The sequence below is a fragment of the Oryctolagus cuniculus genome, chromosome 10, assembly GCF_964237555.1.
Source record: "Oryctolagus cuniculus chromosome 10, mOryCun1.1, whole genome shotgun sequence".
NCBI classification, from domain to species: domain Eukaryota; kingdom Metazoa; phylum Chordata; class Mammalia; order Lagomorpha; family Leporidae; genus Oryctolagus; species Oryctolagus cuniculus.
Window position 1 is genome coordinate 69,064,691 of NC_091441.1, and position 15,732 is coordinate 69,080,422.

At 53.1% G+C, this 15,732-nt stretch overlaps 1 protein-coding gene across 4 annotated transcripts in view; it reads left to right on the plus strand.

Annotated features, from left to right (window-relative positions):
- The window catches only part of IMPA2 (inositol monophosphatase 2), a 44,785-nt gene that overhangs the window by 6,929 nt on the left and 22,124 nt on the right, over positions 1-15,732 (plus strand). For all 4 annotated transcript variants that reach the window (XR_011379444.1, XM_051852190.2, XM_070050507.1 and 1 more), the window contains exon 2: positions 8,264-8,397. Coding sequence is in view for 3 of the 4 variants with exons in the window: in XM_051852190.2 (XP_051708150.1) it covers positions 8,264-8,397 (134 nt within the window). In the remaining variant the exon portion in view is untranslated. The remainder of the gene's footprint in view (positions 1-8,263; positions 8,398-15,732) is intronic.

Consider the following 15,732-nt stretch of genomic DNA (forward strand, 5'->3'; position numbering starts at 1 on the left):
TCAAAGTCAAAATGAGGGGCCCAGCATTGTGGTGCAGAGGGTTAAGCTGCTGCTTGTGATGCCAGCATCCCATACTGGAGTGCTGGTTCAAGTCTCAGCTGCTCCACTTCTGATCCAACTCTGCTAATGTACCTGGGAAGGCAGTAGAATATGGCCCAAGTCCTTGGCCACTGCAACCACATGGGAGAGCCAGATGGAGTTCCAGGCTCCTGGCTTCAGCCTGGCCCAGCCCCAGCCATTGTGACCATTTGGGGAGTGAACCAGCAGATGGATGATCTCTCTCTCTTTCGCGCTCTCTCTCTCTCTCCCTGTCTCTAACTTTGCCTTTCAAATACATCAGTCTTTAAAAACAACAGCAACACAAAAAAATGTTAAAGTGAGAGCGTCTCTACTCAGTTGCCCTGTAGCTCCAGTTGCCTGCAGGTGCTCCTGTGCTGCCCAGTCTAATGGAGGGGAAGTCTGGGGAAAAGAGACAAGGACAGAGCTACAGTTACGATAGCTGACTTCTGCATGTTAGTGGCCAACCTGCGAGTGCTTTGTTAGAGCTCTTTGTAGGGGAGTGGGGGCCCCTTGATAGCTAAGCTTCATGAGCTTTACAATAAATTCATCTCTATTTGCTTGTAACACAATCTCAGGACAAAGCAGAAAAACAAAAATCCAGTACTCTGCCCGGGTGCCCCAGCTTTCTTGTTTTCTCCAGTCGGCCTTACAGCTCCGTTGACACTACATTTCTCAAGTCCCAGCCTTAACATGTGGGGGTCCCATCACTCCCTGATGGAGCAGCCCTTTTGTCCATCCAGATCCAGCTGCTCTGCTTGGTGTTTTCAAAACATACGTTGTATTTTCCTGCTCTTCTTCTGGCCTGTGTTTGCCAAAGCCCTCTCTCCAGGGCCTAGCCCCAGGCTCCTTCCTTCACAGACCTGTAACTGGAGGGGCCTCCTTCCCAGATGCCCTGTCCCATCTTTCATCCCCCATCCAGTTGGTAGTCTTCCCACATTAATTTATCCCTGGTCTGGGTGGCATACTTACCCCACGGTGGGCTCTGAATGTTCATTGTCCTCTGCGCATCTCTGATTTCCTAGAGCGGAAAGTGTACATTAGGGGGCTCTGACCCCGTGCCACCCACTTGTCTGTCCAGCTTCCCAACGTAGCAGTGTTTCTGATTTGTGATTTTTCTTGCATTCACCTAGGGAATTGAGCAAGTGAAGTCATGTAAAAAGACCATCGGGAAGAACAGCACCACCCTCTCCTACACTCCCCACCCTCGCCCTGTCCCCAGAGGCCCTGTTTTCTACTTTCTTAGAGTTACACCCATTTTCTAAGGCATGTGACCCTGCCTCCCTTTCTTCAGGCATGCTGGGTGGCTGCCTGACCTGTTTGCTCCCTTGGTCTCCTTGTTCTCATTGGGATGGCCATAGGGCTGCCATTCATGGTTGAGCTGGGCAGTGTAGTTGGATGGCATACTCTTCTCTTTTTTGTGCAATTTGTATTTTCCTTAAAGTTTCTTTTAAGAACAAGGTTTGGTTTTGTTTGACATGCAGAGAGATAGAGAGAGCTCCCATCCACTAGTTCACTCCCCAAGTGCCAGCAACAGCTGGGGCTGGGCCAGGCTGAAGCTCAGAGCTGGGAACTCCATTCGTATCTACCATGTGCGTGGGGGGAACCAAATTCCCTGAGCCATCATCTGCTACCTCCCAGGGTCCACCTTAGCAGGCAGCCAGAATCAGGAGCTGGAACCAGATATCAAACCCAGGCACTCCAATGTGGGACATGGGGAGTTTAACCATTAGGCCAGACATGCACCCCTCATTTGTTTATTTCATTTGCCTAATTTTCTATGTATCTGTCAGTTGTCCAGCTTCCCAGTGGAACTCGTAACCATCTCTTCAGTGTGTGGATGTCTCCTGGTTGGCTACAGCAAAGGTGTTCCTCCCTCACCAGCTGGAGTGGGAAGGGCAGGGAGGTCTTGTGGATACCAGGGAGCCCCACCCCACCCAGTGCACAGGGTCAAGAGTGGGGCCAAGAAGGAGCGTTTCTAACAGTCCCAGCTGACACTACTACCGGCTCAGCGAGAACCACTGCTGAGTAATCTTTTATTGTGTGACTATATCTCTGTGCATTCTACTCTTGAAGAAACTGGGTAATGTCCAGTTCCGAGCTCATAGGCATAATTTATCCTTGCTGTGAGTGTTCGTGCTCGTGCTAGGATCTTTTGGCTTTGTGTGCGTCCCTGTCGGGGAGGGGAAGTGCTGTGTCATCAGCAGTGAAAATTCTGCCAAGGCGACCTCTGAAGTGTGTGTGCCGATTTCCACTGCAGCCAGCAACGCTCTAGGGTCCCCCTTGTTCCACATCCTCTGCCACACCTGCTGTGGCCTGTCTTCCATTCTGGCCATTCTGACGGATTCAAGGTGGTGTTCCATTGTGGCCCTCAGCTGTGTGTCCCTGGTAACCAGTGGACACTTTGCCTTTATGAATGTGCATTGGCCTCTTTGGTATTTTCTGTTTGTTTTTAAAGTGGCGATACTGCAACACTGATTAGAAATGTATTCATTCACCCAACAAGTCCATACTGAACAACCCTAGAAGGACTTTAGCCTTTGCCCTGGATGTGAGGTTTGGGACAGAATCCTGTGTGAGGCCCTGTGAGACCATCGGGCAGCTACCCTGGCTACTGCATGGGACCCTGCCAGCCTCCAGGGTCCAGAACCAGGTATCTGATTAGAATCCAAGTGGGAAGTGATGGCAGGTTTGGCTGGGGTCAAACCTTGGGAATGCTAAGGTGACAGGGTTGCTGTCTGGAGGGTGTGAGAGAGAAGGGGAGCTGAGCGTGACTGCAAGGGTTTGGGCCTGAAAAACTGGTTGAATGGATTTGCTGTTTCCCAGGTAAGGAAGCTGCAGGAGAACAAGTTTGGAGGTGGGAGCCAAGTGTTTTGTCCTGGGCATGTTAAACTTGAACTCCTGGTAGCTTTCTAGGTGGAAATGTTGACTTTGGATCCAGTATGGAGGGTGGAGATGCAAATGAGGGAGTCACCGGCGTGGGGTGGCTCCAGTCAGGAGAGCAGGCAGGCTCTTTCACTGCCTGGCTTCCCCGGAGGCTGGTCCTGGTCCAGCCCCTGGCTGCTTCTTGGAGACTCCCCAGTGCCGGGATGTGGAGGTGTACCCTTGGCAGGGGACATTTCAGTGGAAGAGGCTCCCTACACTCCTTCCGAGGCTGATTGTCCCTGCCTCTGCAAGAAGCAAGGCTGGTGGTGCCTTCCCAATCTGCACATGCTCCCAAAGTGCGTTGTCTGCCCAGCATCACCTAACCCTCGCCCCTAGTCATTCTCTGCTTAGCTCCATAAGGCAAGGCCAGCCTGCGTGGAAGATTCTTAGACTTTTCTACCAACATTTAAAATGGTAGCAAAGACAATCTGGGTGAGATAACAACTGGGAGGCGCAAAGTTGCAGCTGCTCTTAGGTGGGGGGTGGTCTCCCAAGTATTCTGGGACCCCTGCTCCTGACCCTGCTTGAGATGCCAGCTGTCCTTTTTGTTATATAACATTTTGAGAAAGGCTAGGTGTTTCTTAATACCCAGTGTATTGCTAACAAAAGCTATTCCAGAAAAATGCCTTCTTCCCAGAGGCAATTGCACCTGCAGCCCAGCCCTTGCCTCGGTAGGAGGTCAGTGAAATCCTTTGTAAGGAGAAGCCTGGGAGACTAAGTCAGCCTCTGTGTCCCAAAGGGAGTTCAGTGCAGACTAGAGGCTGGGGAGGTAAGCATAAACACTTAGCCAGGGGGTGGAAACAGCACTAACAGATTCTGGGCCCCACCCTCCCCTAGGGCTGGAGGGCTGGAGGACAAGCTCAAAGGCCCCAGGAATCCAGGCTTGGAGAAGGAAAGGGGAGCTGTTGAGTCCAGGCCTTCTCCCTCTCTTCTGGCCTCATGCTGGGCTAGAACCCAAAGCTGGCCTGGTCTGGAGCTTTTTTTCCCCTGTGGGAGATGAGGGGAGGCATTGTATCCCCATGAAGCTCAGGATCCCTATGTCTGCTGGCCTAGCCGCCACCCTTCCTGCAGCAGGCATGGCAGGATCCTAGGGTGACCACCCTGCACTAGGAACCACCCGCCTGCTGGTGCAGGAGATGGAGGGCAGTAAATTGCAATCCCACCAGTATAGGGAAGATGATGTGGGGCCATCCAGGGCTGGGAGATGGGACAGCTTCCTCCAGGAAGAAGTCATAGCTGAGTTTGTCTTTTTACAGGAAAGTGTATATATGTGTGTGTGGGGGGGGGGGTGTTGTCCAGCTGAATGAGTTAGGTGATGGGCTTGGTGAGTAGAGACGGAGAGAATAGGAGCCTGGTGAAAGAGTGTGGCACCCAGGGCCTGTGAGAGATACACCAGGCCTAAATCTTGAGCTGGAAGAGAGGATCAGGCCACTGGGCAGAGCTGAGGGCAGCGTCAAGACTGACCAAGGTGATGGATTTGAGGTGGGCTCAGTAGGTTGACAGAGACCTTGGAATAAAGAATGGGGTTTCTGGATTGGGATTTAGTGGTGGATTTCACAGCTGCAGAGACACCTGGGCCTGAGAGAGGGATCTGGAAATCCTGCATTGAGGGGTCAGGATTTGGGCTACGGCACCAGGTCACTGCTGGAATCTCTTTCCTTGAACTTGACTGTGGCACAGCCTTGGGAAACTTTGTAAATTTCTTTCTGCCTCAGTTTCCTTGTTGTCACCGGTAGAATAGTTATTCTCCCAGAGTTATGTCAGAAAAGCACTGGGGCTGGGGTGCTGGGAGATGAGAAAGTGGAGCCCACAAGTGTAAGGAGACACCCGTGAAAGTGGGGGAGAAAGATGAGCGCCTCAAGACCCACCGACCCATAGCCCAGGAGTGGCCTGAGCCCTTGGAGTGGCCTCCTCTTTGGCTCCTCCCCTTCTTTCCCACCAGGAGGTTATGTAGAAATTTGTGATTTATTAACAGCTACACTGCTGGCCTCTGTGCCAGCACTGCGTGAGAGCTTACCTGGCTACCTGATGAACTTTTAGGTTTTACTGATTGTCATGTTACTGATTGTCACGTGGGTTAGTCAGGACTCTGCAGAGAGGCAGCACCCACAGGAGGCTGGACGTCCAGTCTGGCCCAGGGAGAGCCCATGTTCCATTTTAAAGGTTGGCAGCGTGTTGTGGATGGAGCCCCAGGGCCTTGTGCAGGGAATCCTGTTACCTGGGGGAGGGTCAGCCTTTGTTTTGTTTTTTTAAAGACTTGTTTATTGGGGCTGGCAGTCTGGCACAGCAGGTTAAGCTGTCTTTTGGAATGCCAGCATCCTATATGATAGTGCTGGTTCCAGTCCTGGCTGCTCCAATCCAACTTCTTGCTAATGCTCCTGGGAAGCCTGTAGAAGAAGGCCCAAGTGCTTGGGCCACTGCCACCCACATGGGAGACCAGGATGGAGTTCCTGGCTCCTGGCTTTGGCTTGGCCCAGCCCCAGCCATTGTGGCCATTTGGAGAGTGAACCAGCAGATGGAAGGTCTCTTTCTCCCTCTTCCTCTCTCTGTCACTCTGCCTTTCAGATAAGTGCATTAGCAGGAAATTGGATCAGAAGTGTGGAATAGCTGGGACCTGAACTAGACATTTTGATACAGAACGAGGGCACCCCAAGCAGTAGCTTAACCTGCTGCACGCAACGCCTGCTCCAGGTCAGTCATTTTGTTCTTTTTGGGCCTTTGACTGATTGGGTGAGGCCCACCCACATTAGGGAGGGCAGCCTTCTTCACTTTATCAATGAAAATGCTAATCCCATTCAAAAACGCCTTACAGAAACAACTGTAATGGTGTTTGGCCAAGTATCTGGGACCCAGTAGGCCAGTCAAGTTGACAAATGAAATAAACCCTCATACAGCACTTGTTTGTATTCAAATGAGTCTAGAACCTAAAACATGTGGCATCCCGCCCATCCAGCCAAGGGCAAGGCACATGGCCTGTGGAAACCTTGCTTCTGGCAGTTCTTGGGCCTGCTGCTCCATGGGCAGGTGGTACAGAGTCCAGGTTCCAGGCCACGCACACACTGCCCAGTGGTGATGATCATAAAGATTGGGAGCCGTCACACAGCACCGAGATGATGTACGGGCGAGGAAGGGGCACCTGGACGTGTCCGTGAACTTGAGTGTCTCCAATGCTGAGGCCGGTGGTGTTTGTTTCTTTTAGATTTGAACTTCAGGCTTCAGTGACTTTAGGCCTATATTTTATATGTTAATCATTAACAGAATGTTACTGGAGGGAGAGACCCAGGCAGGAGGTCCATGAAGTACATGCTTGGTTAGTGAGTAGCTGAAAATCTCCTTGAAAAGCAGCATACACTTACCCACTGCTAGCAGAATGGAAACGTTTAGGATCTCTAAGACTGAGGGGAAAATAGGCATTTAAAGACGTCAGCAGGTAACTTTCCCCTTCGGTTGTGGGTGGCTAAGAGGTCAGGCTCTTTTTAGATTTTTAAACAATTATTTGAGAGCAGAGAGGGACAGAGAGAGAAACAGACACAGATAGATGTCCCATCTGCTCGTTCACTCCCCAGGTGCCTGCAATGGCTGGGGCCAGGCCGAGGCCAAAGCTGGAGCTGGGAACAGGATCCAGGTCTCCCATGTGAGTGGCAGGTGCCCGTTCACTGAGCCATCACCATTGCCTCCCAGGATTTGCATCAGCAGGAAGCTGGCAATGGGAGCCAGTGACAGGCACTCTGATGTGGGACACAGGCATCCTGGTCTGTGTCTTAGCCTCTAAGCCAGATGGCTACCTAGGGCCAGACTGTTTGAGTCTAGTACTTACTAATTTAGAAAAGCACCTTACTTTGTTGGTGACGTTCTCTCATCACCTTCCCTCTCACTGTAGGGAAATTCACGAATTAAACCTTTCCTAACCTAGTATTTTAGCATCCCGTTTGGAGACTGGTATATCATATGGATAGTAGCTTTTTGGTTTTTGGTCCTAAGTTACCAAGATTGGTGGATATCAGGATTGCGTTCTAGGCGGGGCATTGTCTTCAGGGAGAACCACCGGGCGTCCAGGTGTTTTTAGATGAGCCTGCTGCCAACTATGCACTGGTGACAGAAAGGGAGCTAAGCTGTGTGGCTGCCCCAGGTGTGGCACTCCGTTTGACAAAACCTCACCGCGTGGACAAGCACTGCTGAATCACCCCTGTACTCGTGACAGGGAGGGGAGGGCTGACCTGCAGCTACTGAGACTAAAGGCAGGGTTCCTGCCCTGAGAAGCCCACGGCCTAGGGGAATGGACAGTGGCCTGGTGTGATCAAATACTATGCACTGGGCTGCATCTGACCCAGGAGAAGGGGCCTTAGCCAGGGCCCTGGAGACATGCTAGAGTGGAGGCCTGGTGCCATGCCAAGGTGCAGAAGGGTGGCGGGAAGATACCTGTGAGGCGCTGAGCCTGGTGTGGGGGTGGCTGGGACACCAGTGCAGCCCAGGCTGGGTGTGGAGGGCCTGGCACACAAGTGGTGATGGGACTAGGACCTGATGGAGAGAGGCAGGGTGGGGGGAGGGGGAGGCGAGGCAGAGGGCCAGGACCAAGGGGAGTAGTGCACCTGCTTCACAGCTCGGGGGCACTGGCACGTGCAAGCACTGCGACTTTCCCTGTGACATTGCCCACAAAGAGAAGCATTGGAGCAACCACAGTAACAGACATTAAACAAGTGAGCAGTTTTCTGAAAGACCACGACAGGACACCCTGCCTCCTTTGAATACCTGTGGCTGGGCCTGTACCCCCGACAGGTGCTCCTGGGTTCCCCAAGCCAGCCACATGGCCCAACAGCTCCCAGCTCCTCTGGCACTGGGATCCTGTGGGCTTTGCACCTGCAGCACCCCGGCCTGACGAATACTGTATGAGGTTGCTTTGGCTCTGCGAGGCTCTGGCTGAAATCTCCCGCTCTGTGTGATTCCTGAAATGTAGAGTATTAGGGAAAAGAAGCTTTTACTGCACACCCAAATGCACACATTCAAATATATGGGAATAGGGGGCACATAAGTTAGCACGGGTCTTGGTTGGGCTGCTCTTGTAGGTGAAAGTTGCACATTGCTCTATAGAAAAACTGTTCACAGCTAGGGCAAAACAACTTGAAGCAGTGAGCCTGTGAAAAAATAGCGACTGGGAGCTGTGGGTGTGGCACTGAGCCCCGGGATGTGGGCGGGGCATGGCGGGTCCAGTGAGCGCCCCAGCTGACAGCGCTCTGCTCCAGGAGGGGACGGTGGTGAGCTGAGCCCAGTGCCTTCTTTGCAGATCATCAGGAAGGCGCTCACGGAGGAAAAGCGCGTCTCCACGAAGACCTCAGCTGCGGATCTCGTGACAGAAACAGACCACCTCGTGGAAGATTTAATCATTTCCGAGTTGCGGGAGAGGTTTCCTTCGCACAGGTAGGCGTACGCCTCGGGGTGCATAACCCCGTGGCACCCACCTCGCTCAGGAAGCAGCCAGGACCTCACCCAGAGGCCCTGCCACTTGTCGGTGAGGGGCAGGCCCCTGGGAAGCAGACAGACTCGGGTTCCGTTCTGTGTCCTGTTTTCTCAACGACAGTGACGTCAGTGTCGCACCTGACAGATGTTGAAAGCTCCCTCTTGGTACAACCCATTCTCAGGGGGAGCTCCCTGCTCCTCGGTCCCCAGCTCTTCTGTGCAGCGATGCAGTAGAGGCTGCGCCTGCCCGATGTCCCCATTGGCTGGGCCACTTGCTGCCCAGGCAGGCTTCCAGGATGGGACACAGCCAGTGGTCACTGATGCACACCCCCCTCATTCAGGCCAACACGTGTGGGGGACATGGGGAGAGTTCCCCAGAAGGCCTCACAGAGACCACTTTCACACCGGAAGCTCTCAGCCTTTCCAGGGTTACGTATGGAGAACCTGATGCAAACAGTTAAAAAGCATCAATTAAAACATTGATGTGGTATTTTGCCTATGATTCCAGGGAAGCCACAGACCCCAAATTATGATTTATTCTTCAGCGCAGGGTCTCTGAGGCACTGGGATGTGAAGAGTCTCTTTTCTTCCTTGTATAGGATCTCTTAAAGGTGTTGGAGTCCCAGAACTGCTGTCTTAGCTGTCAGACTCCTGGGCACAGGTTACAGGAGCTGTCAGGTCTGTGTTTATGTAAGCCTAGGTGACAGTGATACATATGACACCCACCCTGCACCTGTTGAGTGTACACGAGGCTCAGTACAGGGTGCTCGTGAGTGCTTGTGGGGACAAGGAACAGGCAGGTGTGGAAACACCCCTCCCCCCTCCCCTGCCCAGTTGGGTGCTCTCAGGGTTAGCAGCACTCCTGGGAGGCTCTGCCTGAGGCTCGTGCCTGTTCTGCTTGATTGACAACCTCTGTGTGTGAGCTTCTCTGACATCCCTATTTCTTATTCTGCCTGAAGTCAGGGTCCCTGTTAAAACAGATGCTTGTCATCTTCTTGGCTTTTTTTTTTTTTTTTAAGATTAATTTACTTATTTGAAAGGCAGAGTTACAGAGAGGCAGAGACAGGGAGGGGGGGTAGATCTTCTATCTGTTGGTTTGCTCCTCAAGTGGCTGCAATGGCAGGAGCTGGGCCGATCTGAAGCCAGGAACCTGGAGCTTCTTCTAGGTCTCACATGTGAGTGCAGCGGCCCAAGGACTTGGACCGTCCTCCACTATTTTCCCAGGTCATAGCAGAGAGCTGGATCAGAAGTGGAACAGCCGGGACCCAAACCAGCACCCATATGGGATGCCGGCACTGCAGGCAGCGGCTTTACCCACTACGCCACAAGTGTCACAAGACTTGTACCCTATGGACTGCTTTTACTCTTTAAGAGGAAAAAACGCTACAGGAATCGAATTAGTCAGCCTTTTGTTACTTGAACTAAAATACCTCTGAGGAGCTTCTTAGGGAGGGGGAAGCTTTATTTCCACTGGGAGTTTTTGAAGTTTTGCAGGCCACCATGGGGCAGCCTTGTTAGTCTGCATCTGATGTGAACAGGTGCAGGGGAAGGGTGCCTGGAGGGAGAGCCAGGAAGCAAAGGGCTCCCCTTCCATGTTGAGTGCCTCTGACTAAACCATCACAACCCAGTCTGGGGCTCCCCACATGCAACCGAATCCAATCTAGTCACTTCCCAAAGGCCCCACCTTCAGGCACCAGCCTCAGACCAAGCCCCGACCCTGATCCGTCAGCCGCTAGCACTACGCCATCAGACTTTGGGGTTTAAACATCTGCAGAGTTTGGGGTGCCCAATCCTGTTCAGTACATAACAGCGACCAGTCAGCCATTTCTGGGTGCTTTATCAACTGTGCTGGAGCAGCCGGGACACACTCCGGCACCCACATGGGATGCTGGCATCACAGGTGGCAGCTTTACCCACTACCCCACATTACAGGCCACCCCCATAAAACAATATCAATGACATCACGGCCGTCCCCAAGTTCGCAGCAGCTGCCTTAACCTGCCGTGATGATGGCACAAAGTAATCCAGCACCATGAGGCTGGGATGCAGGTTGGGTCATCAGAGCATGCTGTTGACACCGACCACACGAGCTCAGCTCAGTGCAGGCCCCAGCTCTGTTGGATCCCCGAACTGTTTTCAGTTGGTGATTTGGAGTCAGATGCAAGCGTAGGTGCTTTGAAAGTCTCGTGGCATCGTGGCTCTGTGGTGATATAAACCACGCCACAACGCCTGCTCCTAAGATCGTCCAACCAGGTCCGAGATTGTCTGGGCTAGCTGAGACACGAAGAAGGCGGCAGCCTGAGCTGCTTGGCCTGTCCAGCCGCCTATGCTGCCCTGGTCAGAGCCCGCAGAGGGACCCAGTGTCCTGCGGTGTGCCCAGCACAGAGCAGTGTCTGTTCATCTGTGCGTCAAACAGAACATAACACAGAGCCTTGACATGGAACAGGCATGCTCGCACCACCCCCAGCTGGACACCTGATCATAGTCTTCCCCAGCCTGGGGCCAGTAGCCTGCAGAGCGGCCGGTGGGGACAGAGCAGTAGCTTGTGAAGATAGCCTGAGTAACATCAGCTGTCCTTCATGGACCAAAGGGACAACCCAAACCTTCCGTCATAGAGTAAACAGATGAAGTAGCCACGGGCAAAGTCTCCAGGCACTTGGCTGTCAAAATTATAAGGAAGCTTTGTTGCAACTACCAAGAGAAAACGGAAGTAGTTAAATTAGGCCGCAAAATGTAGCATTCTCCCTAGTCACACACTTCACCCTGAACCCAGCTGCTGTTTTCTTATCTGCTTCCATGATTTTCTTTTTTTGCAACTTACATGTAGATTTTTATGTAGCTGTTCCACAGCTTTTATGAAAGATTATTTCACACTTGAGTCTGTGCAGGATACGGTTTGTGGCGTGGACTCTCCCTCCCCCTCTGCCAAGAGCCTTGGAATGTTCTCTCCTGTTCTGTAGGTGTTAGCTTCCTACATGAAGGAAGTCAGGTTTAAGTAAATAAAAGTCCTGCCTCCCTCCCCACATCCCAGGGAAGTCTTTAGGTGCCTCAAAAAGCTGAATATGTGGCTCAGCAAGTTAACGCCCTGGCCTGAGGCGCTGGCATCCCATATGGGCACTGGTTCTAGTCCCGGCTACTCCACTTCCAATCCAGCTCTCTGCTGTGACCTGGGAAAGCAGTAGAAGATGGCCCAAGTCCTTGGGCCCCTGCACCCACGTGGGAGACTAGGAAGAAGCTCCTGGCTCCTGGCTTCAGATCAGTGCAGCTCTGGCCGTTGCGGATATGGGGAGTGAACCAGCAGATGGAAGACCTTTCTCTGTCTCTACCTTTCTCTGAGGCTCTGCCTGTCAAATAAATAAAATGAATCTTTTGAATACGGTCCACGCTGCTGTCAACCTCCACAGCCCCTGCCCTGAGTGCCTTCTGTCTCCCTGGTGGGCAGGTGGACTAGTGAGCAGAATGGCCAAAGGGTGGGCATAGGGTGAGCTGGGGTTGGGGAGCTCTAAGACGTGAATAATCAACCACTAAGAAATGCCTAGGGCTCAGGGTGGGCGTTTGGCCTAGCAGTTGAGACGCGTTTGATATCAGCTCTGGCTCCTGACTCCAGCCCCCTCGTGAAGCAGGGGAAGCAGTGGTGACTGCTCAGGTAGTTGGGTCCCTGCCACCCATGTGGGAGGCCTGGATGGAGTTCCTGGCCTCAGCGCCCTCCTGCAGGTATTTGCAGAGTGAACCACTGGATGGGTTCTCCCTCTCTCCCTCCCTGTACCTCTGTGTTTTTCTGCCTCTCAAAAGTCCAGGGACCAGTGTTGTGGCACAGTGGGTTAAGCTACCCCTTGCACTGCCGGCTTCCCATATGAGTGGCAGTATGAGTCCTGGCTGCACCACTTCCTATTCAGCTCCCTGCTAATGTACCTGGGAAAGCAGCAGATGATGGTCCAGGTAATTGGGCCCCTGCTACGCACGTGGGAGACCCAGATGGCGTTGTAGGCTCCTGGCTTCAGCCTGGCCTAGATCTGGCCGCTGCAGCCATTTGAGGGGTGAATCAGCAGATGGAAGATTCCTTCTCTGTGTATATGTGTCTTTTGGTCCCTCCCTCACACTGTAATCCTGTCTTTCAAATAAATATTTTTTATTTTTTAAAGATTGTATTTATTTATTTGAGAGGTAGAGTTACAGACAGAGAGAGGGAGAGACAGAAAGGTCTTCTATCCGCTGGTTCACTTCCCAAATAGCCACAATGTCTAGAGCTGGGTTGATCTGAAGCCAGGAGCCAGGAGCTTCCTCCATGTCCCCCATGTGCAGGGGCCCAAGCACTTGGGCCATCCTCTACTGCTTTTCCAGGCCATAGCAGAGAGCTGGATCAGAAGGGGAGCAGCCAGGACTCGAACTGGCACCCATATGGGATACTGGTGCTGCAGGCAGAGGCCCAGCCCACTGTGCCGGCCCCCAAAATAACTATTTTTTAACAAATAAATGAATGTTTTAAAAGTCCAGAGTTCAATGGGGGGCAAGGAGTCCCTTGAGTACTTGCCGTGGGAAATGTCATTCAGAATAGAAACTTGAATGGGGACATCATGGTTGCTGCTGGGAAAACAAACTGCTCACTGAACCTTTAGAGAGCGCTCCACTGCATGGGGCCGTGGATCCTGGGCAGCCCATGGCTGGGCCGCAGCTGGGAGCCTTGTGCGCTAGGACCAGCCTTTCTGGCTGCTGACACGTGCTCCCTTCTCCTTGCAGAGACCCCAAGCATTTCCTTGCCAACTCTCCAATTTCCTCCTTGAAATCAGATTTAAGAAGGAAAGGAACCCCATGCTCCTCCTGTTTCCTGGGAACTTGTCCTTGTATGGGAGGCTCTTCCCTTCCCTCCTCGACTTCATCGTGTTTGTCCACTGCCTCGGTGACCTTGCGCCCAATTTCGGCTTTGGCACTCGCTCCTCATATGTGTGTGTTTTTAGGGTGTGAACCATTTTCTTTAAAAACAGAATTGCAAGCCATTTCGGGGAAGGGAAATCATGCAGCTGCAGAAGAACACATGCAAGCAGGTTGAGTTCCTGGCATCTTTGGCTTAGAAAAGTGGCAGAGTGATGCCACTTCACCAGTGTCACCTTGGGAGTAGTTGTCCCTTGGATCGCCTGCCTTGCTGCTGTGGTCCAGCATCCACGCTGCCCCCTTCCGGCCCCACTGTGTCTTCACCTGCTGTTTGTTCCATCTGGACTGGTCTGGGGAAGACCAGCCCCTGAGCAGGACTCTGGCTGGCGAGCCAGAGTGAGCAGAGGCAGTGCAGGGACGTGGGAGGAAGGCAGTGCCCTGAAGGAATGCATGAGTGTGGAGCCTGCAGGCTGTGAGCTCCTGGGGCCAGCCCTGCCTGCCTGAGCTCTCCACGCCATGAGTTCCTCAGGTGTCTCCCTCAGGCCTCCCCTCATCCTGTGTTCACATCCCAGCACCTGGTGGGCCCATCCAAGGGTTCCCCCCCAGGGAACGAGGCAGGCACAACTCCTCATTCGCAGCATGGATCTCGCAGCCTGTGAAAGGAAGGTGACAGCCTCACGTATCACAGGGTACGGCTGTCCTGTGTGGATGGAGGCAGGATGTCCAAACATATGCAAGGACTGTACTGCCCCTTGGCAGAAGTGGGCCCTGTCTGTACTGCCCACATGGTAACTGCCAGCCCCCTGAGAAGAGGGCTGAGCCCTTGAAGTGTGGCCAGGGAGACTAAGGAACTGAATTCTTCATTTCTGTTAATTTCAACTTCAACAGTGGGCAGACGGTTATGGAAGTCTCCACGTCAGGCCTCTTGTTATAATGTCAGATTGCCCATCTTGTCCACAAGCACCTCGATGCCAAATCTCAGGTCACGTGGTTCGCCCAAGGAAAGAAGCATTCAGGAGTGCCTCTGGTGGAGGTGGTGGCCTGGCCGACGTGGGAGGCTCCTCGGAGCCCAGCAGCTGGTGGACGAAGGATAGCACCCCCAGGGCCGGCCGTGGCACAAGCAGCTTACCTTGTTTTCCACTCCTAGTCCCTCGTTGGTGAAAATGCAGCCCGTCCAGGCTTCTTCCTGTAATGCAGGTGTGGACGTGGCTACAGGTGCTCAGCGCCTGCCTCAGACAAACCCACACCAGGGCCCCGCCCTTTGCACACTTGGGAGGGTGCTGCCTGTGCCCTGAGCACTGCCCTGCGCCTCACGCAGCCGCTCATCTCCAGCCCTGAGGGCCGCTCTGCAGGTTTGAGCAGCGGCCAGCTTGCTGCCCTCGCTGTGTGCTGGGGAGGGGGACAGCTGGAAGGAAGGCTTAGGAGTGTCCTTCGGCTTTATGTGTTTATTTTAGATTTCTTTCTTTACTTCAAAAGATAGAGAAATCTTCCATCTGCTGTTTCACTCTCCAAATGGCCACAACAGCTTGGGATCATCCAGGCCAAAGCACTTGGCCATCATCTGCTACATTCCCAGGAAGCTGCATTAGAAGCTCAAACTGGCGCTCCACCATGGGATGCCAGTGTCACAGCCAGGGTTTAACCCACTGCACCACAACACTGACCCTGAGGTTTGGACCTGAGCCATGTGGAAGAAGCCAGGAAGCCCATTTAGTACAGGTGCATCTGGAGATGCTGTTGTCTTGACCAGGTTCCTTTTCTTTTTTTTTAATTTAAGATTTATTTATTTGAAAGGCAGAGTTTCAGAGAGAGAGAGAGAGAGCATTCTTCCATCTGCTGGTTCACTCCCTAAATGACTGCAATGGTCAGGGCTGGGCTGGGCTGAAGCCAGGAGCCAGAAGCTTCCCAGGGACCCAACGACTTGGGCTATCATCTGCTGCTTTCAAAGGAAAATTAGCAGGGAGCTAGATTGGTTGTGGAGCAGCTGGGATAGGAACCAGCTCCTATAGGGATGCTGGTGTCACAGGGGGCAGCATAACCTGCTAAGCTACAGTGCTAGCCCCTTGTCCAGGTTCCTGATGGGGTGGGTGGCTGATGGGGGCTGACTACAGAGAGCACAGGAGCCTCAGACCAGGAGCAGGTGGCTGTGACCCTGAGCGGAGGGAGGAGGCCTCTTGGATAAGCAGGGAGCTTCATGGGCACCCAGAGAGGCTGTGAGTGAGCAAGCAGTGTCCTCATAATCCCGCTCTATTCTTCATGCCGTCCCATCCTGCCCCTGCTTTATCCTGAAGGGAAGCTGGATACCAGGAGTAGGGAGGGCATCCGTGGGGAAGCGGGAGCCACAGCTGCCATCCACCCATTGTCACCTGTGTCTACAGTTCAGGGGAGATGTTGGCTGCAAGTGACATTTAGCCCCTGGTGGCTCAG